This window comes from Anser cygnoides, chromosome 10, assembly GCF_040182565.1.
Source record: "Anser cygnoides isolate HZ-2024a breed goose chromosome 10, Taihu_goose_T2T_genome, whole genome shotgun sequence".
Taxonomy (NCBI): domain Eukaryota; kingdom Metazoa; phylum Chordata; class Aves; order Anseriformes; family Anatidae; genus Anser; species Anser cygnoides.
In genome coordinates this window covers 2716810-2743474 of record NC_089882.1, presented here as the reverse complement: position 1 = coordinate 2743474, position 26665 = coordinate 2716810, and the positions used below count along the sequence as shown (strand labels likewise).

Sequence of the window (26665 nt, the reverse complement as noted above, 5' to 3'; positions counted from 1 at the left end):
GCGCAAAGCTCAGCGCCGCCGCCGGGCGGTGCCGCCGCGCGGGGTCCCTCCGGCGGAGACGCCCGAGGAGAGGGGCTCGGGGCCGCCCCGCGCCGCCTGCCCGCAGGTTACGAGGCTGCCAGGACCCGCCGGGAGCCCCTTCCGCCAGGCGCCGCGCTTCCGCCAGGCCCTTCCGGGCGGCTTCCGCCAGGCCCCCGGCTCGGCAGCGCCCCCTAGCGGCGCATGCGCGCGGCCGCGGCAGGAGCCCACCCCCACGGCGCCCCGCCCCCACTCGCCGCGCGCACGCACCGCCCCCCAGGGCCGCGCCCCCGGCCGGCACGCCGGAAGTGACGCAGCGCGCGGCTCCGTTTCCGGCTCAGGGCAGCCACGGTGGGACGGCGGCCGCACGGCCCCGGCTCCGTCCCGCGGCGCTGACAGACGGGGGGCGCTGGCACACGGGGTGGCTAAAACACGGGCGTTTATTGAAATCGAACAGCTGCTGAGCGCTTCCTTGGTGCAGGGGCTGCCGGGCGCCGCTCCACAACCGGGACCCGGCCGCGGGGCCCCGCCGGCGGTCAGCCCACGCCGAGCTGCTCGCGGTTCTCCCGGAGCCAGGCGTGGTACGTGGTCAGCTTGTGGTCCTGCGGCTGCACCTGCGGCACAACCACACGTCCTGAGCCCGCTCCTGCGGCGCCCCCCGCAGGTGTGCTGCCAGGTGGAGCCCGGCGGGCCGCCAAACGCGGCCTGCAGGAGCTGCAGAAAGGCACCGTGACAGAGCAAAACGGTCCGGTCCTCCCCCTGCCCCCCACGGAGGCCGGCACCAACAGGATCCCGCACGGCAAAGCCCAGCGAGGACGCCTCAGGCACGGCAGGATCCTGCTGGCGCTAGGCGTACGAACCCGACCCTGCACTGCGGCGCCTCACCCCCACCGTAAGGAAGTAAGAAAACAGTAAAAATGGAGAATTACAGAAAAAATCAAGGTGACATCAGCCTTGACTTAAAGGCTCAGACTTGCGAAGGGCATACTTAGCGAATTCAACTAACTGAAGAAAAATTGCTCTCTGATTTTTCAATCCAAGCCAGTACATAGGCAGAAGTCCCACAAACAAGGCGGCAGACTCCCGCCACCTGCAGCACGTCTCAGCCCCAGCCCCGGCAGAACAGCAGCACCACGCACCTCTTCCCATTCGTTGACGCAGAAGATCCTGTAGGAGTCGTTTCCGTATTTTCCAATTCCGTGCAGCTCAATGGGGTACTTCCACTGCTTGGTCAGGTACTCATCTAGAACACACAGTCACAGACCTCACCGCGTGCAGACAGATCCTAGAAAGCAAGTCTAATCAAAACGGGATATTACCCCACGTCCATTTTGCAATATTTTAAATAAAAAACACGGCCAAGTTAACAGTCCGAGTTACTCAGTTAAGACCACACGATCACAGTTTTGCATACCTACAACCAACATACCCCAACGCTGCCTGAGCTAAGCCACCACCCACACTTGCCAAGGAAAAACACCACAAAGCACTGTTTGAAAATAATGCTAGTTTTCTCGCTAGTATGATTTAGAGCATTCCACAGACTTGTCCAGGAATATCTACCTGAAAATTTGATTATAGTCTTCGCTCTGAGCGCATAGAGGCCGAGAGGTTTCAACAGCTCTGACATCTCCTTCCAGTCCGCGGTCCTGGCTATTTCAGGAGAAGGGTACTTGTCAAGGAACTCCCAGAGCACAGGGATCGCCATTTTACCTAGCCAAAGAAATCGTCATCTCCTTTGATTATCAAGGTACACTTCCTGGAGTGAGCTTTTGCCGAGGCAGGAGACACATATTAAAGCTTGCTTTTTATATCAACACAAGCTCATAGGTATTTATTCTTGGGTTAATGCCACAAAAAATTGGCAGCTGTCCTGATCCTATGATAACACCACCCAGCATCTATACAACACAAAACTGCATTACCCCATTTACCTGACGTCTTATTGAGAAATATGGTTGCAATGAGCAGTTTCCACGGATCGTGGAAAAGTGTTTCTTGGACCAAGTTAAAAGGAGAACGTGGAGGAGTCCATTTCCTGAAGGCCTTCCTTCTAGGCGGGCTTGGAGCTGCGCGCAAAGGCAATAGAAGAAAATGTGTTGGGCAGTAAAGGATGGCATTACCTACTTAAAGGGAAATAATTTTAAAAATGAACTTGTGAAGCAGATTCACCAGTGGGGCACCACGTGCGGGTGACTCACGCACTCTCTTTTGCAAAACTGCGAGGGAACACGCGCTGTGCGCTGCAGCGCTGGCACAGGATCGGGGCTGCCCATCCGTGTCCCCGTGTGCCATACCACGTACGTTCCCCCCGAAGGGGCCCTCCATGGCCATCCCTCCACAGCTCTCCTCGCGCTCCTGTGCGAGCGCAGAGCAGCGGCCGCAGGGCTCCCCCATGACGGGCAGAGTACCCCCAGCGGGACGAGAACCTCCCCCGAGCCCACCCACGCCGACACCCCGCAGCCGCCGGGTGCCAGGGGGACGTCTGGCTGCGAGTACGGCCCCCCGGGGCCCAGAACGGGGCGAGAGCAGCACCAGGGCAGGAGGCAGAGCCGGGCTGGGCTGGCACTGCACGTGGCCAGCCTGAAACTGGAAACGTTTCCTGAAACACCGCTGTGTCCTGAGCCAGCCTATTCCTGCCTCCCCAACAGGATCGGTTTCCCTGAAGAACGCTGTACCTTCTTTACTGTATTTACTTGAGAAGTACGGACTTGTTTTCCTCCTCTCCACCTGTGTTCGTGGGACAGACCCTTCTGTAAAGAAGTAATACTTCAGCATTACAACGGAAAAAGGAAAGCATCTATTTTGCTACCATGTCTCATAAAACATTTCCTTTTGGTTGTGACGGAAACGCGAGGATTTCACACGGGTGTACATTAGGTCAACGTGCTTCCGACTCCCCGCAGCACTCCCGTGTTGCGGCTGTACGAAAAGCCTTCTGACGATTAACGCCACTCTGCTGCGGCCTGGAAAGCCGGGCTCAATCTACAGCCAAGAATTAAATGTTGCCCGCTCCCTACCGCGCCAGCCCAGGTGTAAGTGGCCTGCTTCAGGAAGCACACCGACCAACGGGGCAACGGCACTGCAGAGTCCGCGCAGGGGCGGGACGGCTACCGCGCCGTGCGGCTGAGGGGACCAGCAGAGTTTCCACTCTACGTTCAGCTACATGCCGTGGGGGAACGAAAGGGAAGCGAGACAGATGCAATGTCGAAGCAGCCCGACGTGACCCCAGACGCTTCCGTCCGGTTCAGGAGACCCCCGGCGGGACGGGAGAGCAACGTTCTGCTCCGAGACGCGTCCGCACCTTGCGGCACTGCCGAGAGGCTTCCCTCGTCGCCGGGCTGCGGGCCGTCAGCGACTCCCTCGGCGCCGGGCGTAAGGCCCCGGCTGCCCGCGTTCCCATGGCCCGCCGCCTGCCCGGTTCCCAGGGCGTTGGGCTCCTCCTCAGGCCTCGCGGGGGGCGCTTCGCCAGGGCCCGGCCCCGCGCCCGACCGCCTCCCACGAGTCGGGCGCCGCGCCCCTACGCCCCGCGCGCCCCGAGCGCCCCGGGGCCGGCTCCCCGCCTCCTCGCGGCCCTCCGGGGTCCGGCCGCCTTCCGCCTCCTGCCCGCCGCGCGCCCCCCGCCGCCCCTCGCGGGGGCTGCCGGCCCGGCTCCTCTTGCGCCCGCCTCCGCCCGGCCCGGCTGCGGGGCCTCCGGGGCGGCCCCCCGCGGGCGCTGCCCCCCGCGGCTCGCCGCCGGCCTCGGCGCCCCGCGCCCCGCGGCCTCGCGCCGCCCCCCGCCGCCGGCCGCCCCCCGCCGCTCCCGCGCCGCTCCCGGCCGGCCCGCCCGCCGCGCGCCCTGACGTCACGCCGCCGCCCGGCGCCATGCGGGCCCCGCCCGCGCGCGGCGCCCAGGCCGCCTCCGGCACCGCGGTCACGCGGCCCCACCGGCGCGCGCCCGCCGCCCTCCCGCCCTCGCCGCGCGTGCGCGCTGCGGCCCGGCCCTCGGCTGCCCCCTGCCGCCGGGCGCCCCCTGCCGCCGGGCCTCGGTGCGCACGCGCGTTGCCAGGGCCGCGGGCGGCGGCGGCCCGGCCCGACCCAGCCTGGCCCGACCCGGCCCGGCTCAGCCCTACCCGGCCCGGCCCGGCCATGCGGGCCGCGCTGACCTGGCGCGACCAGGCCGAGCACTGGTGAGCGGCCCCGCGGTCACGGCCCCGGCCCCGGCCCGGGCAGCGCCGAGCCGAGCCGCCGGCCCGCTGCGGGGGTCTCTCCCGGTTCTCGTGACGGGACGCCGAAGGCCGCAGTTGGGGTGCTCTGTGCGCTGCCGCCTGCCGGCACGGGGAGCCGCTTAATCCTGTTGTGTGTTTGTCTTTCCCGTAGCATTTATGACCTGGCGTTCAAGCCCGACGGGACCCAGCTGATAATTGCTGCTGGAAACAGGCTCCTGGTAGGGAAGCGGCTCCTGTCCTCCTCTCGTGCAGTTACAGCTGTACGAGTGTGATTTCTTTCACGTTAACTTAGGAATTTAAACCACCCCAAATCCTCTTATCTCTGGTAGTGCAGTCTGATATCTGCGTATGTATTAGCACAGGCTCGCTGTAAAGTGTTCTGAGGCTTTTTAACGTTTCTTACCCAGCTTTAGGCTCAATTTCCAAAAGTAATGGACTTGTGTTGCTCATGTCGTCTTGTACTCTCGCGCTTCACAGAGCGGTTGGCGATCCGCTGACCTTCATCCAGAGTCTGCATGGTGGCGTGGCGTGCAGCGCTCTGCTCTCACAAGTGCCATGAGAATTTCTGTGAAACGCAAATTTATGTCCGTACTTTGAGAGCGGCTTCAAGTAGGGCTCCCATCAAGCTCCCTGGGTCAGCATGCCTGCCGCTCGCCCGTCAGCAAGAGCTGCTCACAGTCTCCTCCAAAGCTTTCCGACGGGATGGGTGTGAGAACTGCCCGGATGGCTGGATGGATTGCACAGCTACAGAGAGATGGTTGGAGCTGAAGGAAGGCAGGCTTCTTAATCTCCAGTACTCACAGAATGGTGCATTTAGTGATGGTCCTTTCCAGTAGCTTACTGTATTTAAATATCTAATGTGAGGAAGGAAAGGGATGAAGCAAGGTGAACAGGCCAAACAACTTGTTTGGAAATTTCATTTGTGCGTGTGTTTTTCTAATGCTTAGTCTTCTTTCTTTCCAAATGTTGGAAGAGAAGCGTTACGATAAGGAAAGCTGCTTTTCCACTTTAAAATGCCTTGTTTTGTGTGAATTGTATTGCATGCAAAAAAAACAAACAGATACAGACTTGTTGGCCTTAGGTAATTTTGTGCCATAGTCCTCATTTGGAAGATTACTTTTTTTCTTCTTTCTGTTGTTTATACAGGTATATGATACTTCTGATGGAACCTTAATTCAACCTTTGAAGGGTCATAAGGACACGGTATACTGTGTGGCTTATGCTAAAGATGGTAAATACACCTTTTTTAGGATATCATTAGTTTGTTTTGTAAAGTGCGTAATAGCTCCCATTTCTTACTGCAAATTGATAAAGAATTCAGGGTTGTTCTAGTAACAGCGTTTTGAACACTTGTGCATGTGGTGTTTTGTTTTGTTTGTTTTTCATCGGGAGTTTGAAATGCCTCACAAATGCGATGTGCAGAAGGAACTACTGTATTTTTACCTGTACGGCTACCCGTTAATCCCGGAGCTGTAGTCCCCACCTCCCCTCCCGTTACACGTCGTGAGGTAATGTCAGGAGAAGGCTTGCCCTAGAGTTTCCTCTTTCTAGTACTCCACTTGCCTGGAATTTTTGTTCCAGTAGTTCCTCTCCCAAAGCTTCCCAATTTTCTGATCCTTCGTATGGTAGCATGCTCGGTACAGGTCATCTTACGCTTCTAGTTCGTTCATTGCTTCTGGTGCTCGTTCTGTGAGGAAGTACTGTGTGGGGGTTCAAAGGACGTACTCTCAAACACTAGTATTTAAGTTAGAGCCAATACCTTTGAAAATATATCACATTTCTCTTGACACTGGTAACAAATCTTCAACCTGTGACTGGCAGCGGTGGAAAGACCATCTCCTTGCTTGCATTACTGGGCTTTGACGAGGCAGTCTCCGAAGGAGTATCAAAATAAAGCCACTGGAATTCCACATAGAGAGGTGCAGCCGCATCAAGACACTTACAGTGTTAGGCCCGTTATTACTTGAGCCTTGTCCCGCTCAAGAACATCTTGCTCTCTCTTTGGTTGAATAATTGGAGTGCAAAGGATTCTTGTGTATGCGATTTAAATTATATTTAATTCCTAGGCAAACGTTTTGCGTCTGGCTCAGCTGATAAAAGCGTGATAATTTGGACTTCAAAGTTAGAAGGAATTCTGAAATACACGTAAGTGATGCCTTTCAATTCTGTGCGCGTCAAATACAGCCTTTGATTATGCCCTCTGCTGTCAAAGAGTAAGTGATGTGAGAGTTGGAAGAAGGTTAACTAAGGTCAGAGAACATGCCAGTGGCTAATGGGAGAGGGAAGAGGAAAAGAATAGTCAAAGTACCCGAATGAGGCAGGAAAGCAATTAAAGGCATTACAGAGGGTGGGAAGGCTTAGATTAATCTCTGAATTTAGAGAGCTGGCAAAGAACTAGGGAAACTTTGTAGGTTGAGATGAAATGAAACGGAATATAACTGATCTGTATAATAAACCAACTTAATACATAACTAGGTCAAAGACCAAACTAAAGGTAAGGTTTGGTACTTTTTCTCTCAGCGTACTTCCATATTTCTCTTGCTTTGTTTAATATGTCATCTCTTTTAAGCTACATCTTCAAATTCTGTTTCTGAATGTGTGTGTACAATTCTTACTAGTTATTGTACACGAACTACTGCACTGGTTAGGAGCATAGAGTTTGGATATAGCCTTTAATCACATCTCACAAACCACCACCTACATACATTTTTAGGTGGTCTCGATGAAACGCAGTGAATCCTGCCATTTAGAGACAATTTTTTCAGGTTTTATTATTGATTTAGTTTACAGTAATTGCAGATTAATTTGATGTAATAGAAGCTGATCAAGTTATTTCTGCCATCTGGTGAGCCTTTCTGCTGTCTCGCTGAAAGTCAGAAGAAGGCATTTAAGAGTGATTTATTGAAATGCGATTGTAACTTCATTCTAGGCATAATGACTCTATACAGTGCGTTTCATACAATCCTCTTACTCATCAGTTGGCATCCTGCTCTTCCAGTGATTTTGGTATGTCTTCTCCTCACTTTTCCATTAAGTCACTGAATTCCATAAAAGTTGTGTAGCTAAGCTAACCACAGATATGTACGGCTCTTTCTATCCAGAAGAGATACGTTAGCTAAAGTTAAGTAACATTGGATTCTTAATTATATCACTTAAAATCAGTTGGAAAGGACTATGTAGTGACATGTCCTAGAATAAAATGTACTACGTTACTGTGATTTTTCCAGAGAGACCCTTCCTTTATTAGATATTTCCCCCCTTTACTGATTATATAATGTGTATTTAAATGTCCTTCTAACAGTGATTGAGACTTTGATGCCTTTGAAGTCCAAACTGGGTTTTCTGACAATATTAGTTTCTAATTTGAAGACTGGTAAAAGCTTACCTATAATTTACTTTGGATTTTTGTTTGTTTTAATCAAGGTTTGTGGTCTCCTGAACAGAAGTCAGTCTCTAAACATAAAGCTAGCAGTAAGATTACTTGCTGTAGGTAAGTTTTAATAATTACCTGTGTCATTTAAGTTAGTTTCAGTACAAATGGCTCAAATAATATGCAAGCTTAAAGGAAAAAAGTTCAAGCAAAGTAGTTCAATGTCTGTCAAGACAGGCTCCTAGTATGAGAGGGGCTCTCCTAACTTGCTGAGTAGTAGCACTGCCTATTGTATGCTGCTCTGCCATTTTCATTATTAAAATATTTTAATAGTATTTAGAATGCTCCAGTAGAAATAAGACTAATACTCATCAAAGATGATTTGTTCTTTCTTGTGTTGTCTTCTCAGAGAGCAGCTTTTTTTGTTTGTTTGTTTCACTTTAAATAGTAAAGGGTCTGGGAGGTTTATCTGGTACTGTTAAAACCAAGTTCTTCAGAAAGTACCAGGGAGGTGCTCTGGTTTTGAGCTGGTGTCTTAATTTCTCTCTCCATCTGTTTAGCCAACTTGTGCAGTGACAGCACAGGGAAGTTGGAGGAAAGATAATTATACTTTTTTTGTAGAGCTGTTCATCTTCCGTGTTGTTGGTATTTGCAGAAGGTGATACTACTTTCGTGGGGAACCTGAAGCAAGGCTACATTAATTTGTGTGAAGTCATCCAGCTTACTGCAGTAGAGACAAGAATAGAAGCAGGTCTCCTCTAACCCAGCACCATGCAGTTTCAGTGTTCTAAATGTAGCTTTTAAAAGTCTGGTCTACTGTCAACGATCTCATTCTCAAAAATGTATGTGCTAATTAGCACGATAGAAATATTGCAAGCAGATGATATCTTTATTTTTTTTTCTGCTTTATTTGTGTGCGTAATAAAATGTTCTTGCTGTGAAGTGCATGCTGGTGCCATAAATGTGGATGTAGGTGCATAAACAAATTATAAAGATTACTGGCTATATCCCAGAACTCCCTTTTAGAAATACATTTCAGTCTATTGTCCCTATTTGAGTATGCTGTACCGTTTTACCTTCCTGATGCTTGTTTTTAGTAGTTTGCTCTTCTGTATGTGTATGTTTTATCAGCTGGACAAATGATGGCCAGTACCTTGCTCTGGGGATGTTCAATGGCATTGTCAGCATACGGAATAAAAATGGTGAAGAGAAAGTTAAAATAGAGCGTACAGGGGGTGTTTCATCTCCAATATGGTCAATTTGTTGGAATCCATCCAGGTAAATAATTTCACTCTTCCTGTTTTTTCATGCTGACTAGCTAATTCTTGATAGCAGATAGATCGATAGCAGAAAGGCTTGACTTTTAACCGTGCTGGAACAGATTAATGGCGAATATGTTACTTTTTATATTTTTTTGGTGATTATGTATTGGGGTTTGTCTTTGCCAGTGTTTAATTACATGGAAAAAATGGGAACAAATTCCGCTTAGGTGTCATAAACATATCTTTGTCTTTGTTGTTGGGTTTGTGTTTGGATTGGGGGAGGGAGGGGGAACCTGTTTACACTTCAATTCAGAGGCGATATTGTGACATATATGTGAATAAACTATTGCTATTGCAGTAGGTGGGAGAAATTTTGGAGTAGAGCAGATCAACAAGAGGAGTCAGATAACAGCCATGTAGAGGAGATACCAGAATTGAAATCCAGCCCTGGCAGTAGGCAGTGTAGTGAGACAAAAGTAGAAGACCATGAGGAAGAAGAGACCCCTATGGATTTCAACTTGTGAGTGAAATTACAAAGGAACAGACAGACAGACAGACAGATGTGTATCTGTGTTACCCGGAAGAGCAATTTACAAAAAGCAGCAAAGGCAAAGAGTATTTACGCAGGTTGCAAAACCGGGTATTCAGAAGTTAGGAAATCCTGGATTAGGAGTTGCAGGTATAATACTAATTTATTCTGCCAGTATGTGTTCATTGTGAGATACTTCTTAAGCACATGGTAGCATGTTGTTTTTTCTCACAAGCGCATACCTTGCTCGCTGAGCAAAGGGAAGGGGCTTACTGAACAGTTAGCTTTTCAGTAGTTTTTTTTTTCTTTTTTTTCAGCTTATGGTTAGAAGCATTATTTGCAGCAGAATGCTCAGATTTCCGTCTCCCTTCTTCCTAAGCAAGACTGTAGGGAAGGTGACTCTGACGTTTTGTTCCAAGTTGGACAGATCGTGTCAGAGTACCAAAATTAACAAATCTGATACTGAGCCCTTTCCTCAGTATGCTGCGGGTCTGGCAGGAAAAATTTCCTTTTCTGCCTTGCGTTCTCGTAGCTGTGGTTCAGTTTTGCTTAGCTGTATTGTTTTTGATGTTACGGTGACTTTATACTACTGTAGCTAAGATCAGAATCTGGGCCCAGATGCTTCATTTGTTTAAAGGACCACTAGTTTCACTGCACCTGCTACTTACATAGCAGAATCAAGCTTTTCAGTTATTCCTGTAAAGGAGACTGATTTTTCTTTTGTCTCTAAGCCGTCTTCCTCAGTTTTAAATGGCAAGATTTCTCTGCTGTACTTCCATCTGGTGGTTGTAGGTTTTTGTTAGTTTTTTGTTTGTTTTGAGTAATTTGAAATATATTCTGCTATCCTATTACTTGGTTCTGTTGCTCTAAGAAATTTACGAATAAGTTACTATAAAAATTACCATTAACTTTTTCTGTTGTTGTTAGAGATGAACGCAATGATACTTTAGCTGTAGCCGACTGGGGTCAAAAGCTTTCCTTTTATCAACTTAGTGGCAAACAGGTATGTTTTTGGAACGTGGTATGGTATTTCTGATTCTGCTTTGTGTACTGTAGACAAAGTGCTTGTATGTCAAGGCTTTATGAGCTACATTAAATGTTTTCTGTTCTCCAGGCCTGTAATGAATCTGTCATTCCCCACCACCTCACCCCCCCAAACCAGATTTTTCTCTAGCTCTTGCATCTCCTGTGGCAACTCAGCTACTGTCTTAAAATTCTTGTATTAATGCCTTTACAGCTTCTGTGACTTTTGGATGTAATTTAGAACTGCCTTTTGGAATATTAAGATAGACAGTGTTTCTAAGGTATTGAAAAGTTGTGCGTGGCTGGAGAGATGAGGAGAAAGGTCTTGGTGACAGCAGTTGCCACTAAGAAAAAGATCCTTGCGTTTATTTTCACCCGTTATTGTTGTCTTGGGAAAATATGAAATGATCCTTTTGTTAATATTTTTTATTTATGTATTTTTATTTTCCCTTGTAGATTGGGAAGGACAGAATGCTCAATTTTGACCCTTGCTGTGTCAGCTATTTTACGAAGGGAGAGTATATTTTACTGGGAGGTTCCGATAAACAAGTTTCACTCTTCACGAAGGATGGTGTGCGTCTCGGAACCATAGGAGAGCAAAGTAGCTGGGTGTGGACATGTAAAGCTAAACCAGACTCCAACTATGTGGTGAGTAGGTACATTTTACTGATACTTTCACAGACAGTGAGCCGTAAGGCAATTTTCAAATTCATTTGTCTAGTCTGTATGTCCCTACTGAGACAGCAGAACCTAAACACTGTTTAGTGAGCTCCTAAAATATTTCAGCTACCACTGAAATTAAAAATATCCTGCAGAAGTAAAATGTGGGCTGCAGTATGGCAGTAAATGAGTGTAATTCTTGCTTTCAGATGGTAAGTATTTGCTGCATTTTGATTTACAATGAGGAGGGTTTGGGAAGGGAGGAAAAGGAGGAGGAAAAAAAAAGATAATGACCTCTAAGTTGACCAAATCTAGTTCCGTGATGGGAAGAAAGTTCCATGATGGGAAGAAAGTTCTGAGTTCTGTTTCTGTGTGGAGTTTCTAGCTTTATACCTCGTGGAAAATACCAGCAGGGCAACTGTTAGTCATAAATGCTGCAGTCTGTGCTAATACACAAATGTTAAGAGATGCAGAGCAGATTAAAAACAAACAAACAAAAAGCACTAAAACCACCACCGAAAGAAAACAAACAAACAAAAACAACAACCCAAAACATAAACTTAGTCTATGATAGCATCAATCCTTGCTTTGCACTACAAAGGTCAACAGCGATTTTGACACTGTTTTAGTACAAGTAAGCTGTAATTGCTTTCAGTCTATACATTATGCAGGAAGAGGAACATAATGCTCATCAATAGTGCAAGTTTTGCCAATTCTCACCTACACGTACCAATTAACTAAAATTATTTTCTCCTTGTGTTCAGGCAGTAGGGTGCCAGGATGGAACAATATCCTTTTATCAGTTGATTTTCAGCACTGTTCACGGACTTTATAAAGATCGCTATGCTTACAGAGACAGCATGACTGATGTTATTGTCCAACACCTCATCACTGAACAAAAAGGTAATTTCACACTCCCAGGCCAAAGCTTCACTGTCGTTACTTTTTTTTTTTTTTTTTAAATTAATATCCATTAGAACGCTTGGAATAAATGCTTCATATACCAGTCAGATTGTTGTCACTTTCACAGTAAAACTGAGAATCCTTTTTGCAGGATGAGAGTGCAAACTTGGGTTCTGGAGGATCAGTGCTGACAAGCTTAGTGAAAGATGTGGGGATTTGAAAGGATGATGGGAGGGGCAGAAGCTTTTAGGATAAGATTTTAATCTGTGCAAATGAGATAAAAATACCTATATATAGGTAGATAGATATAGATATTTTTTTACTTGCAACCTCAAAGGTTTGTGCTGATTTTTGTTTTTTGTGCTCATTTGGCTTTTTATGGGAAGGGATCAAAATACTGTTCTGGAATGTGCAGTTGAAAAAAAAAAGTGGAGGAAGATAACCTTCTGTCCACGTAACAATTTATATAGATGCAGAAAAACAAACATATCCTAGCAGCAATCTGCTTTTAAATATAGGTGCTTCAGAAAAAATAAATTTTAACTTTATACTGGGTTTTTCTGACTTAGTCTGTTATTTCATGTCAGCCTATACTGTGTTTTTTGTTTTTCTTTCCCTCTAGTTAGAATAAAAGGCAGAGAGCTTGTAAAGAAAATTGCGATCTACAAAAACAGATTAGCCATCCAGATGCCAGAGAAAATCTTGATTTATGAGCTATACTCAGATGATTCTTCAGATATGTATTATCGGGTGAAGGAAAAAATAGTAAAGAAATTTGAATGCAACTTGCTGGTTGTATGTTCAGATCACATAATTTTATGCCAGGTATGTGCCTTAAAATTAAAAGTAGTCTTGGGGTGTACTCAAACTTGAAGGTAGCTGTCCAAATAGGTGGTAGGAAAAGTTTGGTATCTTAAGGGGAAAAACTGTAACGGTTTGCACTATTAGACAATGCAATGTGTTACAGTGCCGACACACTAAGCTGTAGCTGTGGCATGCTGCAGGGGCCCTGCTTTAGTAAAACAGTTGCCATAGAGAACTGTAGCACCCAATGTAGGGAAACTTTTGGGCAAAGGTGAGCTGCAAAAACAGCTGTGGGTTTTTTGTTTTTGCTTGTTTGTTTGTTCATAGCACTAAGAAGCCTTAAAGAATTCACTCTGTTAAATTGACTGACATTCTGATTTTTTTGTATGTAAAATAGGCGCACATAGCATAGGTATAAATGCAAAACCTCAGAGGCACAAGGGTTTTTTCTTTATGCAGTATTGTGTACGTTACTATGTCTTTAGGAGAAAAGATTGCAGTGCCTCTCATTTAGTGGCGTTAAAGAACGGGAATGGCTGATGGAATCTCTTATTCGTTATATTAAAGTAATTGGAGGACCTCCAGGAAGAGAAGGCCTCTTAGTTGGTCTAAAGAATGGTCAGGTAACACATAATGTCTGGTATGTGTCTTTTCACTGAAAATGAAACCTGTTTAACGCTCTTTGGGGGAGACCTTGAAGAGCAGCATGTTTTCTCATAACCTAAAATTTTATTTGATGGAATCTCATCTTGTTTTTAAAAACGATTGCTTCTTTCTTTCATTTTCTCTGGATACAAAATTTACGCAAACTTGCTTGACTTTTAAGCCCATATATTGCTAGAACAACTGACAAAAAACGAGGTCTTGGTGAACTGAGAGAACATTTGTCATTGGAGAGGGTGGTGGTGTGCATGTGTGTGTCCTCTGAGAGTTGCAAACTGGAGCCCATAGATATTGATGTTAAGGACAGAAGTAGAAAGGAATTTGAGATCTTTAGTGTCTTCTGTATCAATGTTATACTTTCCTTTAGTCATATATTAATGTAATTGTTAAAGTGGAGGACTAAAAATTTCACGATGTTTAGCAAATGTCCTATTTGTATGGGCTTGCAAGCTAGAGTATGTCTGGAAACAAGTCTTGAATTTCAAGATACTTCAAACTGAAAGTGTTTTTATAATTTTATTTTACAATTTCTCTGAAAAAAAAGTTGCAATTGCATACTTTATACAGCATTAGCGTTTGTACTCACTGTGTGATTCCTAGTTCTAGGAACAAAAACCTGACTGATTTTGGTTTCAAATATGTCTAGATTCTGAAGATATTTGTTGATAATGTCTTTGCGATCGTCCTGTTGAAGCAATCCACAGCTGTGCGCTGTCTGGATATGAGTGCATCTCGAAACAAGCTCGCAGTGGTTGATGAAAACGATACCTGCCTAGTGTATGATATTCATACCAAAGAGTTGCTGTTTCAGGTAAAACTTAGTCTTGTTCTCACTCCCTAAAAAAAAAAGGGGGGGGAGGGTTAGGAAGAGATTGAGAACACAGAACGTAACAAAAGTTTTAAGTTCAAATAACTTATTTAAGCCATTAATCTCAGTTTGTAGAACGTAACTATTTCTCAATGAAAACTACTGTTTTAGAGTTAGTAGATGAGGAATTAGAAGACAGGAGATGTGTGAGCAACAGCTGAATAAAGAACGCTTTAACAAGTGACCGTTTCAGGTTAATTTAGAGCTCTGTCCTGGTTCCTTTTCAAGTATTAGTGTTAACAAGAATTTCGGCTTTATCATAATATGAACACAAAGCCTAAACTTGTTTGTTATGTATTCCCAGACTATAAAATGAATAATAATTCTCTCTTTATTGAAAGCTTAACAGTCCCTCTGAGTGTTCACTCATTTGAAGTATTTTCAGAGAATACTGTATATAAAGTATGAAGTGCTACAAAGACAAGGTCTGTAACTTTCTTTTAGTTACAGGCACAAAAATGATCAGTTCAGTGTGGTAGCTAGCAAACAGTTTGTTATTGCGGAATAGTATGTTCTACAGTTTGATAGTATAGATAATTACCAAATGCAAAACAAAGAAAAGACAATTATAGCTGTTGAAATGTAAAATATGGCTCTGTAAATCTGTTTAGGAATATACGAGGCTTTAGATTATTGCAAATGTAAATAATAAATACACGTGCGTGCATGTGTGTGCGCACATACCCAGGCTATAATAGGTCAAATGTTCTATCTGAAGGATGCGTATTTCTTAGGACAGATTATGTGGTTGTATCTGTTGTAATCATCAGTTATTTTGTTCTTTAGGAACCCAATGCTAACAGTGTGGCTTGGAATACACAGTGTGAGGATATGCTTTGCTTTTCTGGAGGGGGTTACCTCAATATCAAAGCTAGTAACTTCCCTGTCCATCAACAAAAACTTCAAGGCTTTGTTGTGGGTTACAACGGCTCCAAGATCTTCTGTCTTCATGTTTTTTCTATGTCAGCTGTTGAAGTTCCACAGGTAATCCTTTTATCTCATTAAGTGTTGCTTTACATTTCATAAACATCAGTGTTTAAGAAGTGAAGAAGCTTTTATGAAATTTATCAGTATTCTGTTACCGAAATGATTGCAATTACAAATCTTCTTTATTGCCATATAAGATATATTGCATGATCTATTTTATTTTTATTTGATCATAATGAATCTAATTTCCTTTTTGCTGTTGATTCTTTCTACTTCTCTACTTGCAAATGTACTTATATTCATCTTTGCTTTTAAATTTATGGTGCGGGTGTTACCTCTTCCTGTACTTTTAATGTAGTCTGTGTACCTTTCTTCAACTTTTCATTTTATTTTCCTTATGAGTACATCAAATACTGCATCATCTAAGTGTATTTAGGTAATATTTAAGCTGCATGCTTTAGTCTGACTGTATCATGCACGTGTAGTCTTTATATTCCAAGTTTATAAATCGCCATCCACAAAATGCTATATTCTGTATTATGGGAAGCAATGGAAGAGTATAAAGCAGTCTAAGAAACAAACAAAAAAGGAAAAAAAAAAAACAGTTTCTGACTCACTTCTGACCCACATTTTTGTGCAAGAGTCGAAATTCAGGGTCAACGAAGAAAAATGTGCTATGTGCTTTTGTTGAACTAATGGGTATCCTGTGTTAGATCCCTGTCCGTGCTGTAGACGTTAACGCTGATTAATTAATTAGACCCCTTAATTGAAGTCTGGATTGTCCAGCATGGTTGGTAGCTGTGAGATATACCAAGCCTAGCGTGCTTTTTTTCAGTCTGTCTTTGGAATGCTTTAGGCAGGTTATTCAAAAGTGTACTTTGGTGGGAGAGAGTACCAGAAAGTATATGGTTTTGAGATAAATTGATAAAAGTAACATGGAGATCAATGTGCATCCTTTCTTTACTTGCAAACCCAGAATTAAGGAAGCAGCAGCGCTCCGTGCTCATTCAGAGGGTTTGAACTGCAGCTGCAGGTCCCTGAGCCTTGTTCTGTTTGCATCAGCCTGCAGCAGTTGACAGCGTTTCTCCTTAACTTGCTTTTAGGGCAGGTCCTTAGGAGAGGTCAGCATCTTCTGGGCTTAATAGTTTCAGTCTTGGTAAAACAGCTTTGTCGTCAGGTTGGCACAGTGGAGTTACTTCCTCACGATGCCCCTTGCTCTTGGGTTTGAATATTTCTAGGGATGCTTCGTCCTGGTCTGTTGGGTAACTTGTCATGCTTGGAGCCTTTGAGAACAAACTGCCCCCTCCTTTGCTCTGTCTTCATAGTATTTTCTTTAAAAACAAACAAAACAACAAAAAACCTTCATACATGATATCTAGCATGTACAATGCTCAGAGGAATCAGAAGAATTCATTAACTACTTCCTAATGTGCTGGGAAGTGAAGACTTCAAGGTGGATGAGTTTGGAATATAATTAACCAAGCTAGTCTGCAGATACACTGATAACTCCCCCAGAATGTTATTCTGCATGCTGTACAAAAACATACATTTATTCCCTGTGGAATTTCATAGAAGTTGTGATTGGAATGTATTTTTTTCTGACTGTGTATAGAGAATTTCACAAATGTACCTCAGTATTATGCTTTCTAATACACATTTTTCCAATGGAAATCCTCAGTCTGCACCCATGTATCAATATCTGGAACGGAAAATGTTTAAAGAAGCGTATCAAATTGCATGTTTAGGAGTGACTGATGCTGACTGGAAAGAACTGGCCATGGAAGCCTTAGAAGGACTGGAGTTTGAAACAGCTAAAAAGGTAAGGTAGTTATTCGCTTGATTAGCAGATTTATTTATTTATTTATTTATTTAATTTGCTGTCATTGTAGTTTCTTTTTTTTTTAATTGCTGGAATACGAAGTGGTGTTTCTGTGTTGCTATCTTACTTGCCCTAGGCATGGTCTGTGTTATATGCAAGATCTGGGATGAGGTTTTAAACAGAGATCCATTTTTTTTCTTCTAGATAAATGCCATGTTCTAAATAAGTGCTAAGTATGAAGAAAGGCTTCTTACATCTGCTGGAAAATGAGCTGATGAATTCGAGAAATAAAACTGGGAAGTTGTTCAGTGGTGCTGCTCGCCACCAGGTGGCAGCAAAGAATTTCTCAGCTACACCTCCCCCCCCCAGCGCTATAAATCTCTATTCTTTGTGTCCTCCACCCCAAGTGTTTAAGAGAACCTCAGTTTAAATGTGTAGATTTCATTGTTTTTTACTTACACGTTAGTTTTCTTTGAGGATGGTGATAGCATGTCATCATTTTAGTCACCTTCTATCAGGGATGTCTCGTTTTTGGGAGTAATATGTAGGTGGGTGTATACCAAAGAACAGTTTTCTCTGGCATAAAATACTTTCCCTATTTTTCCTTCAGCATCTTTTTTCAAATAAGAGAGGGCAAACTGAGTTCAATGCCATAAATATTGTATGAAAGACAAAGCATTCTAAAAATATGCAGGGAATGGCCTGCAATGATAGGCATCTTTTAATAACATATTTTTATTTTTTTTAGGACATTAAATGCTTTATTTTTCTCTTTTTTCATGAGGTGGAAGCGTCAGAATAATTCCAGTTTCATAGATGGTTTTATGCAAATAGATACTCTTAAAAAGAAGTTTTCAGTGCCTCCTTGGAATTTTAAAGTAGTGCCCTCTTAGAATTAGAGCGGATTAATGTGAACAAAAGCAGCTTCTTGACATTAAAGGCTCTCGTAGTTCCTAGTCCGATCTGGTGTAAGCAGAATATTCTATGCCCTCTTAAGCATTAGTTTGGCTAGAAGTCTTGAACATGCAGTCTAAAGAGTTAAATTTCTATTTTTTGATGCCTGTCAAGAAGAAGTGCTAAGCTGCTGTAACTTGCACGTGACTTTGCCACTTGGGACTTTGGGCTGCACATTTATCTCCATTCGCAAAAGATATTACACCGTCTCCCAGTACTTCTGTCTTGTCTTCTTGCTTTCTTCTCCCTGGGCTGCTTCTATACTGAATTTTTCAGAATGGTATAAAAACTATAAGCATATGTGTATTGTTTCAGCAATACAGTCATTTATATGTTATACTTGTAATAGTCTCCTTAAATTTTAGTGTGTATCCTGTCTAACGGAAAAGTAGAAAAGCTGTAAAATAGAATAAAAGCATATAATATTTTAAAAGGTATTTCGCGTTTCCTGTGAGACTGACGTGAATACGACTACTAGTCCCTACCTTCACCGTTTGTTTTCAGTGATAGCCATTCGAGTTGTCCCCTTGTCATATTTATTGTAGTGGCTGAGGGGCCCCGGCTGTAGTAAGAGCGCACCAGGTCAGGTGCTGCACAGACACAAAAAACGGCGTGTTGCTGTTTGTCCTACTTGCACGAAGACAGCTGGATTTATGTGTAACAACATTTTGTTGGTTTCCTGGCTTTTCAAGTAAATTCCTTTTTTTCTTTTTTTTTTAATAGGCATTTACCAGAATAAGAGACCTTAGATATCTAGAATTGATCAGCAGTATTGAGGTAAGAGAACGTTAAAGATAGTGTAAGAAAACACGCTGTGCTGAAATAAGTGCTTTCTATTTTGGAGAGATGTCTGTTCAGTTAGTGCTTCTGACTGTTGGATTTGTGTTCAGAGTGAGAAATCCTGATTAGCAGAGATGACTCTAATTCTAGTCATGGGACTGAAACTTAACTGGGAGAAAAATGCGGTTGTGGGACAGTGCACTGTATGAGAACTTAGAAGCATTCAGCAAACTGGAAAAATATTCAACTAATAATTGGTAGAATACTACTGTGCTAATGGATCTTAGTACAGAATACTTCATAAACATGAGTTAATTAAGCCTTTCCTTACCCCCTGGAGGTAGGTAATTACTATTATCTCTTCTCTGCAGAACCTGAAACAGGCCCAGAGAAATAAAATGACAAACTCAAGGTCTTATGACAAGTCTGTGACAACTGGAAATAGAATTTAGGATTCCTTACTTCCATGCTGTGTTCTAATCACTACTTCTCATTCTTTTCACACTTCTTGATAGAATTTCACTTGACAATAACTGTCTGTCACGAGCACATTAAAAGACATGCTCTCTTGTCCTTTTACAAAGACCACTTGATGATAATGCTTGGTTTGAAGATCTGTCTTGAGATGGCGTAAAGGGGATTCCTCTATCTCATGCTAATTAGATTTACACCTTCTCTGAAAGAACACATTCCTTGCCTTCCATTCCTTGCAAAGCTGTCCTGGTTCTGTCAAAATGTCAGCCATTTGTTGGTTGCAGTTAACTTTTTTCTTGGTGTCTAACATGGGACAAGTTCTGTGCTAGGAGCACCCCCCCCCCCCCCCTTTTTTTTTTTCTTACAGGGTAAATAAGTAGATGAGAGCATTCTCTCACCAATAATGACCTTTCTTTTTTACCCATGCTTCTCCAGATCTGCATCTGCTGAGAATATTCTGGTACTGTCATGTTGTAGTCTGTTTAATTATTAAGATTCCCCTTGTAAATCGGCATAAACTTACTTTCAGACTTCTTGGAGATGCTTCTTCTGAAGTGAGAGTTCTGCATCGTTGCTTACTGTTTCTTGTGGTATATTAGATTCCTCTTCAGGCTTGTAAGGGTGTAATTAAGCACACATTTCATTAATAGGACTGTTTTCTCTTGGTAATGACACTTTTTTCTAATTGATGACAGTAGGAAACATAACTGCCAGATCTTTTTCTCTGGCAAGATTATGTGAAATCTTTCAAAAATGGTGTAACAATTCCTCTGATTATTATTTTAATGAAATTCTAAAAGGGAACTTTCAACAGCAGCTTAATCAATAAATGTGACTGGAAACAGTGGTGGTGAGGGTCTCCTTTGGCAGCAGAGATTCAAATGTGTATGCATGTGGAATGCTTTTGCCTCTTTAGTGCAGTTTTCGTTGAATTTAGTTCATAGCTATGTATTTTCGTATGGGATAGACTAATCGTAACAATTCTATCCGAAGCCGGGCAATGATGCATTTCTGAGATGCAGGGTAAAACAAACGCCTGTACGCGTGCAGTATGTACGGCATTGCTCCATGTCTGATCTGCGTAAAGGCTGCCGTGGCACTGCATATGCTTGGCATGTGTGGTAGCTTGCTGCACAGAACGAGCACTTCCAGTTTTCAGGAGAATATGTGCAGGTGCTCTGAGGTGCCTCCTGAGCTCTTGTATGTGGTGACAGAGTTAGTGGCGCTATACTTGATTCAGAGGCAGGTTAACATGCTTTGCGACTCTGCTTATTGCTAAGTTATTTTCATGTTTGTTGTTCTCCCCGCCCTCACATATTGTTAATTTAGCCAAATTATATGCTACTGAGTTTCTATGGGAGAAAATAAGGAACCCATCAGATACTTTTTTTTTTTTTAATAGCATAACGATAGTGTCTGTTCGTTTTCATATAGGAAATTAAGAGAAGTGATTGTTTTCAACAGTTTGGTTTGTATAGTGACATTTAATTTTGCTTTTCCTAATTTTAATTAAGAGATTGAATCTTTTAATTATAAATTCACCCAAAATGTAGGAGAAGCATAATCATCGTATTGTGTTATGGGATTTTATTAACAGCTAAAATCTGAGCTTGAAAATCCAGCTCCTTCAATGCCTGTTTCTCACCTGGGTCCTGATCATCTAGAATGTTCTACATCTTGTTGTTTCTTTTTTCCAGGAGCGGAAGAAGCATGGAGAAAATGTCAATGAACTGTTCCTAGCAGATGTTTATGCCTACCAGGGAAAATTCCACGAGGCAGCAAAGCTGTACAAAAAGAGTGGGCATGAGAACCTAGCTCTGGACATGTACTCTGATTTACGCATGTTTGACTATGCAAAGGTAGTAGTTCACAACTGATGCAGAAATACTAACATACCTGTAAATGTTTTCAAACTATGATCCTATAAAAGGCCAGGATGAAAAGCAGGTTTTGCGTTCCAACTTTCTCTTTTAGTTGGCTGAAGTCCATTTAGGCTTACAGGTGGGGAAAACGTCTGTCTTCTGTGTCTATAAGCAATGGTGGCATTTTTCTTCAGAGTCTATAACTGAGGTAGCAGATTGTGCATTGTGTAGTCTCAAGTGTATCCATGTGGCTCATGGCTTTTCAGTGAATTTTTTAATAGGCACTACCAAGGGTGACTTCGGGATTTTGGTTATAGGGTGTCATCCATAGTCATTTTCCTTTTTCAAAAACTAAAAATCTAGTTTTCATAGTGATTTCTTTCCCACTGGTAGCTCAAGAATCCCTTTTATTTATTTATTGTCTTCTGAAGTGGAGGCGTGAGGTATGTGCACCATGTGTTTAATTCACTTCCCTGTTATAACAAAAATATTTTTCTTTCATAGTTTGAACTTAAGCATTTAAGTCTGTATTAATATATTTTATGAACTGTGTAATATACTAAACTAATATATTTTTGTTCCCTAGAGAATTTGCTTCCCAAGAATCAATCTGTCTTGGCATTTTTTCTTAACTCTGTCCCCATGTAGAAATAAATTGAACCGTTTTAACAAGTGATGTTTTTATACGGTGATAAGAAAGCATCATTTACCTTTTGTCTTCTACGGTGTTTTCATGTGAAGATCACTGAGAAAGCATGCAGTGTTTAGTGTTGTTCATCACTTGTCAGAGCCGTATTCTGTCCAGTACTGGACAAAGACTTTACCATGACATGCATACAAACTGTTTTAGCATAGATTCCATGAATTATGCTACAGAGAGCTTCTTCTTCCAAGAGCTTAATATATAAATACTTCGGGGTTTGGCTGATGTAAGTTGGACTGCTGCTATTTTTGGCTGGTGAGTCTTCGTTAGCTTCAGTGTTTTGGCTCTTCTTGAACATAAAGTAATTCATGGATGAAAATTTTCCCATAAGCCTTCATAAGAATCTTTTAATTCTTGGCACTAGTCACATTTATATTTAGTGGAGAGCAAAAGGTCTTGTGCCTCCTATCCTTGAGAGTAATTCCATGCAGAAGAAACTAAAGGTACTTATTAGCATTTGAAGGAAGCCTTTTGTGCAGGGAGTGCATGATGCACGGAAGAACATGGGAAACGCCCTTGCTTGCCAGGTATTTTTTCTAAGGAAAGATAGATGTATGGGGGATGGGGGAGGAGGGGGTTAATGTTGCCAGAATTAAGCAAAGGGACCCTTTCAGAGTCTGATTTCTTGTGTTTGAGGTTAACTTTGATTAGTTCCAGCTAGAGAGTCCAGACTAAAGGCAGAGGTCAGGAAGTCCTTTGATATGTGGTCATAGGCTCATTATCACAGTACCAGATCACAGATTACTGAGAACTCACAAAATAAAACCCTCTTTATACTCGAAGAAGCTGAGCTTTTGATTTTGGACTTAACTCTGATGACCTATGCTGGCAAACAGAAGTTGTATCAAAGATTGTTCAGCTTAATTCTTTGTCTTCAGTTTTTCATATTTGAAGATTATCACAACATCTGTATGGTTAATCTCCTGAATCAGGGCTATGTTGCAGTAGGACATAGGATTTTGTTCTAGTGTTAAGAGCTGACATCTGGTTGTAGTTCTGTACCTGCTGACTATCTGCATCAGGGAAAGCAGTGAGTTGTGATACTGGAACAGTTCTGTTACGTGTGTTTTTTGTGTTGTGGGTCTTGTTTGTTTTTTAATCTGAAACAGAATTTCATAGAAACATTGAGGATAAGGTATCTTTCCTATCTACTTAGTTTTCCATTCCTCCTCTATTCTAATTTTTCATTTGGTAAAAGCTGTTTTAAAGAACAGTAGTCTGTTCTCTTAACAGCCAAAATTGCCTTTAATTGATCTTCCAGTTTTGAAGTACAATTTTTTTCCTGCTGCATGATGTCAACAGATGTGAACCACATGGTGCCAGGGCTTTGGTATTGGCAGAAGCTGAACAAACTATTAAAAATACTTTCAAAACGGTCATCATTGCAGCATCCAGACTTGCAGTTTGCCTTACTGTGCAGAAGTCCAGCCAGTAGTTCAGAGTTGCTCTCTTGAGCAGCTGTCATTCCATTCTTATAAAAGAACTTCTTTGATATATGGTAGTATAATTATCAAGGGTATTTGTGGAAAATGAGATTTCAGTCTTTAATTGATTTGTGGGGGATCCTGATGCTTACACGTGATTTAAGTGGACGTACTGTTGTTACCTAAGCACAGGGTTGAGTCATCTTTGAGAATGAAAAAGCACCTTCTTAAAAGAAACTTAAAATTGGTATTTCTCTCTCTCTCTCTCTCTCTTTTTTTTTTTTCTTTAAGATTAGTACCATTTTGTTTCAGAAAGGTGTGCTCCTGGATGGCATGCAGAAATCTACAAAAAAAAAACAAAACACAAAACTACAAAAGTAGTTTATATCTACTTAAGCGGGATCAACAGGGAGAAACCTCCCAGCTTGATATCTTGGAAAGCTACTGATTACCTCTGAGGCATCTGTGTCATTCTTCTCCTAGCCCTCAGAGAATCTCTCACTTTTATTTATCTGTTTTTTAATTTACCTATGTAAAGGGGAGACTTGCCATTGTTTCCTACTGAACATTGGTTTTGGATTAGTTGCTGAAAGCTGGATCAATTTCTGTTGCTCTTTTCTCAGGAGGCATAACAATATTCATCAAAAAAGCCCTTATGTATTTTAGAATTTGGAATGTAACAGTGTTTGTGACCAGAAAGTAATGCCAACTTTTTTGTATTGTGCTATTTCAGGATTTTCTCAGGTCTGGAGATCCCAAAGACACAAAGATGCTAATAAAAAAGCAAGCAGATTGGGCCAAGAATATCAATGAGCCCAAAGCAGCAGTGGAGATGTACCTTTCTGCAGGCGAGCACATGAAAGCCATAGAAATCAGCGGGGACCATGGCTGGGTTGATACGTAGGTTTTAATTCCATCTCAGACTTACTATATAACAGAAACTTGAGTGAATTCTGCATAACTTTAAAATAAGACAAAACCTGTTTGATACACTCAGTTTGATTATAAACAAAGGTGCATAAGCTGTATTTGAAGCACATCTACAATTTAATATGTTTCAAAAGTTGCATTAAATGTTTAGAGCATAGGGGCATTATGCTATGAAAATAACTGTGTTACAATAATACAGAATGTGAATGGGTTCATCTGGATTATGAGACTGTCTTCTAAAATATGCATGCTTTAAGCGTTGCAGAGTAATCATCACAGCAGTGATTGTATTTGGTAGCCTATTTATGTTTTAAACTGTTGCAACTGAGAATTGGAGCACGGAATTGCTAGACATAAATTCTTGGGCAACTCTTGTCCTGATCAAATACTTCTTGATTTGCAATAGTTCATGCTTTGGGTCTTCTGCTGAGTTGACATAAAAACTTGGACAGGTGACTCAGCCTTCCCTTGACTCAGTTTCCCGTGTGGCAAATGAAGTAATGTTTATTCATGAGCTTTTTTTTTTTTAGGTCAAAGTTAAGGAATCATGTCCCATGTGACTTAGTCATGTAGGATCTACTGCTTCCCTCTGTCTTCATGACTGAGCAAACCCACGGACAGGTTGTTGTGATACGGAGTTGCGTGCATTAGTAAGGATTGTAGGAACAGGTTTTGAGCTTGTAAAAGATAAAAAGGATTTTAAACACCTTTCAGTAAGCATTCAAACAGCATGTCACGTGATACTCCTATTACAATATTAAATAATAACTGATTAAAAGTGAAGTTATTACAATAGTTAAACGGCAGCTGAACCCAAAACATTTGTTGTCTTTTTATTGTGTCTAGGTTAATAGAAGTTGCTCGGAAACTGGATAAAGCTGAGCGTGAGCCTTTGTTAAAATGTGCCTTCTATTTTAAGAAACTTGATAACCCTGGCTATGCAGCAGAAACATACATGAAGGTTGGTGACCTGAAAGCACTGGTCCATCTCTATGTGGAGACTCTTCGCTGGGAAGAAGTAAGCATGCCTTTGGTTCCTGTGTTTAAAATTGCTACTCCTTATTATTTCTGGTTGAAAGAGCGAAACAAATGTCTGGTTCCTCCACCACTGTAGTGAAGGGGGAAGCAAGGAGGGTGAAGGCTTCCATAGAATGTGATTCCAAGTACTCAGGTTAATTTTGTATGCTCATTGCTCTTTCTTTGATTTTGTTTATGGGTGGTTTTGGTGTTTTTTGTTTGGTGTGCTTTTTTTTCTTAAGTGTCCTGGCTGAACGTTTCTTGGTTTCATTTCTGAACACCTTTTTTGCCTGTTGGGGGTATAGTTGCCCATTTCCTATGCAAATCCATAAGATGCTTCTAGTTCATTAGAATAAATATAAATATTATATATAATATATATATATAATATTGATATATATAATATATAAAAAAATAAATATAAATATAAATATAAATATAAATAATTATATCAGGGGAAATATCAGGGAAATTCTGTTCTGAGATGCATTATTTTTATAACTTGGACATGTATGAGTGAGGTATGTATGATGTAGATCTGATGAATGTATGCTGTGTGAACCCCACTTTATAAACTAGATTTATGCTTATGATTAGGTAAAGTTTTGCTGGCTTCCGTGGGTTTGTCCATGGAAGCATGAGTCTGCGAGTATCGCATACTTCAAAGTTGGGGTTACCTTAGTTCTGTTCATATTTCTTCAAATTAAGATTTTGATAGGTGTAACTTAAGGAAGGGTTTTCAAAGTGCCACTAGAACTGACACTTCACCTCCCCTGTAAATTATATAGGTGCTTTTGAAAATTGTTGGCTTAATCTTCTATTGACCAGTTAGTTTAGGAAACAAACCGTGTTTATAGTGTTCCTTCAGTCTCTTTAGAAGACACATTCAGTAAAAAAAATAAAAACATTTCATGTTTCCTGCTGTGAAATTTACTAAATTTCCTAGATACACTTTCAAGTTTCCCTAATTCATAATCCAGACTGCTGCTATGCTTAGCTTTTCTTTTGTTGGTGATTGCTTTTTATTTTAAAATACTTTAGTTTCATACTGGAGAAAAGATGGATATAATCTTTATTATGTGTATGTATTTTCATTGTGAATTTACTTGGAAATAAAAGATTGATCCCATGGAGTATGCTAAACCCTTTAACTGTTTAAACCATGCAGTACGCTAAAAAATGAATTTATTATGTACCTCAGGCATTTGCTTTGAGTGAAAAGCATCCTGAATTCAAAGATGATGTCTATGTCCCTTATGCTCAGTGGCTAGCAGAGAACGATAGATTTGAAGAAGCCCAAAAAGGTAAGACTTGCTGACAGACCACTGGATACTCAAAACGTCCTCTGTACTTTTCCAGCACAGAATATGCAGTCTTTGCCCTCGAGGGTTTCTTATCAGTGAGATTCAAAAACAAATAGAAACCATGTTTTCAGACCAGTCTTAAAGAAAAGTAGCTCGGGGTCTC

General features: G+C 42.3%; 2 protein-coding genes across 12 annotated transcripts in view; one reads left to right on the top strand and one right to left on the bottom strand.

Annotated features, from left to right (window-relative positions):
• Positions 1–9: 9 nt before the first annotated feature.
• Positions 10–3899, bottom strand: MBD4 (methyl-CpG binding domain 4, DNA glycosylase). Of its 4 annotated transcripts, none has more exons than XM_067003128.1 (6): positions 3323–3899; positions 2697–2771; positions 1953–2087; positions 1582–1731; positions 1158–1261; positions 10–732 (listed from the first exon to the last, which is right to left on the bottom strand). In XM_067003128.1, exons 1-6 carry the CDS (start codon positions 3882–3884, stop codon positions 10–12), a joined length of 1749 nt encoding a protein of 582 aa, XP_066859229.1. In that variant the 5' UTR covers positions 3885–3899. The 4 variants fall into 4 exon arrangements, with proteins under 4 accessions (XP_066859229.1, XP_066859230.1, XP_066859231.1 ...); XM_067003129.1 differs by having other exon boundaries at positions 1582–1671; XM_048074642.2 differs by having other exon boundaries at positions 441–632.
• Positions 3900–4036: 137 nt separating this feature from the next.
• Positions 4037–26665, top strand: part of IFT122 (intraflagellar transport 122) — a 32608-nt gene continuing 9979 nt past the window's right edge. For 3 of the 8 annotated variants that reach the window (XR_010833923.1, XR_010833922.1, XM_067003120.1), the window contains exons 1-21: positions 4037–4187; positions 4378–4444; positions 5373–5457; positions 6293–6371; positions 7156–7232; positions 7650–7716; positions 8728–8874; positions 9217–9378; positions 10315–10390; positions 10867–11058; positions 11835–11973; positions 12596–12798; positions 13263–13400; positions 14087–14251; positions 15095–15292; positions 16914–17054; positions 18732–18785; positions 20960–21121; positions 23985–24151; positions 25028–25199; positions 26400–26502. Coding sequence is in view for 6 of the 8 variants with exons in the window: in XM_067003120.1 (XP_066859221.1) it covers positions 4147–4187; positions 4378–4444; positions 5373–5457; positions 6293–6371; positions 7156–7232; positions 7650–7716; positions 8728–8874; positions 9217–9378; positions 10315–10390; positions 10867–11058; positions 11835–11973; positions 12596–12798; positions 13263–13400; positions 14087–14251; positions 15095–15292; positions 16914–17054; positions 18732–18785; positions 20960–21121; positions 23985–24151; positions 25028–25199; positions 26400–26502 (2635 nt within the window). In the remaining 2 variants the exon portion in view is untranslated. The other 5 variants (XM_048073522.2, XM_067003119.1, XM_048073540.2 and 2 more) reach the window with 5 other exon arrangements.

What these genes read in the sequence shown, in the direction of transcription:
- MBD4 (XM_067003128.1), bottom strand. Translation starts at nt 3,884, where the DNA reads ATGGCGCCGGGCGGCGGCGTGACGTCAGGGCGCGCGGCGGGCGGGCCG. An exon ending in CCTCTCGGCAGTGCCGCAAG is followed by an intron (nt 2,772 to 3,322) that starts GTGCGGACGCGT and finishes ACTTCTTTACAG; the next exon opens with AAGGGTCTGTCCCACGAACA. An exon ending in AAGTAAATACAGTAAAGAAG is followed by an intron (nt 2,088 to 2,696) that starts GTACAGCGTTCT and finishes CTTTGCGCGCAG; the next exon opens with CTCCAAGCCCGCCTAGAAGG.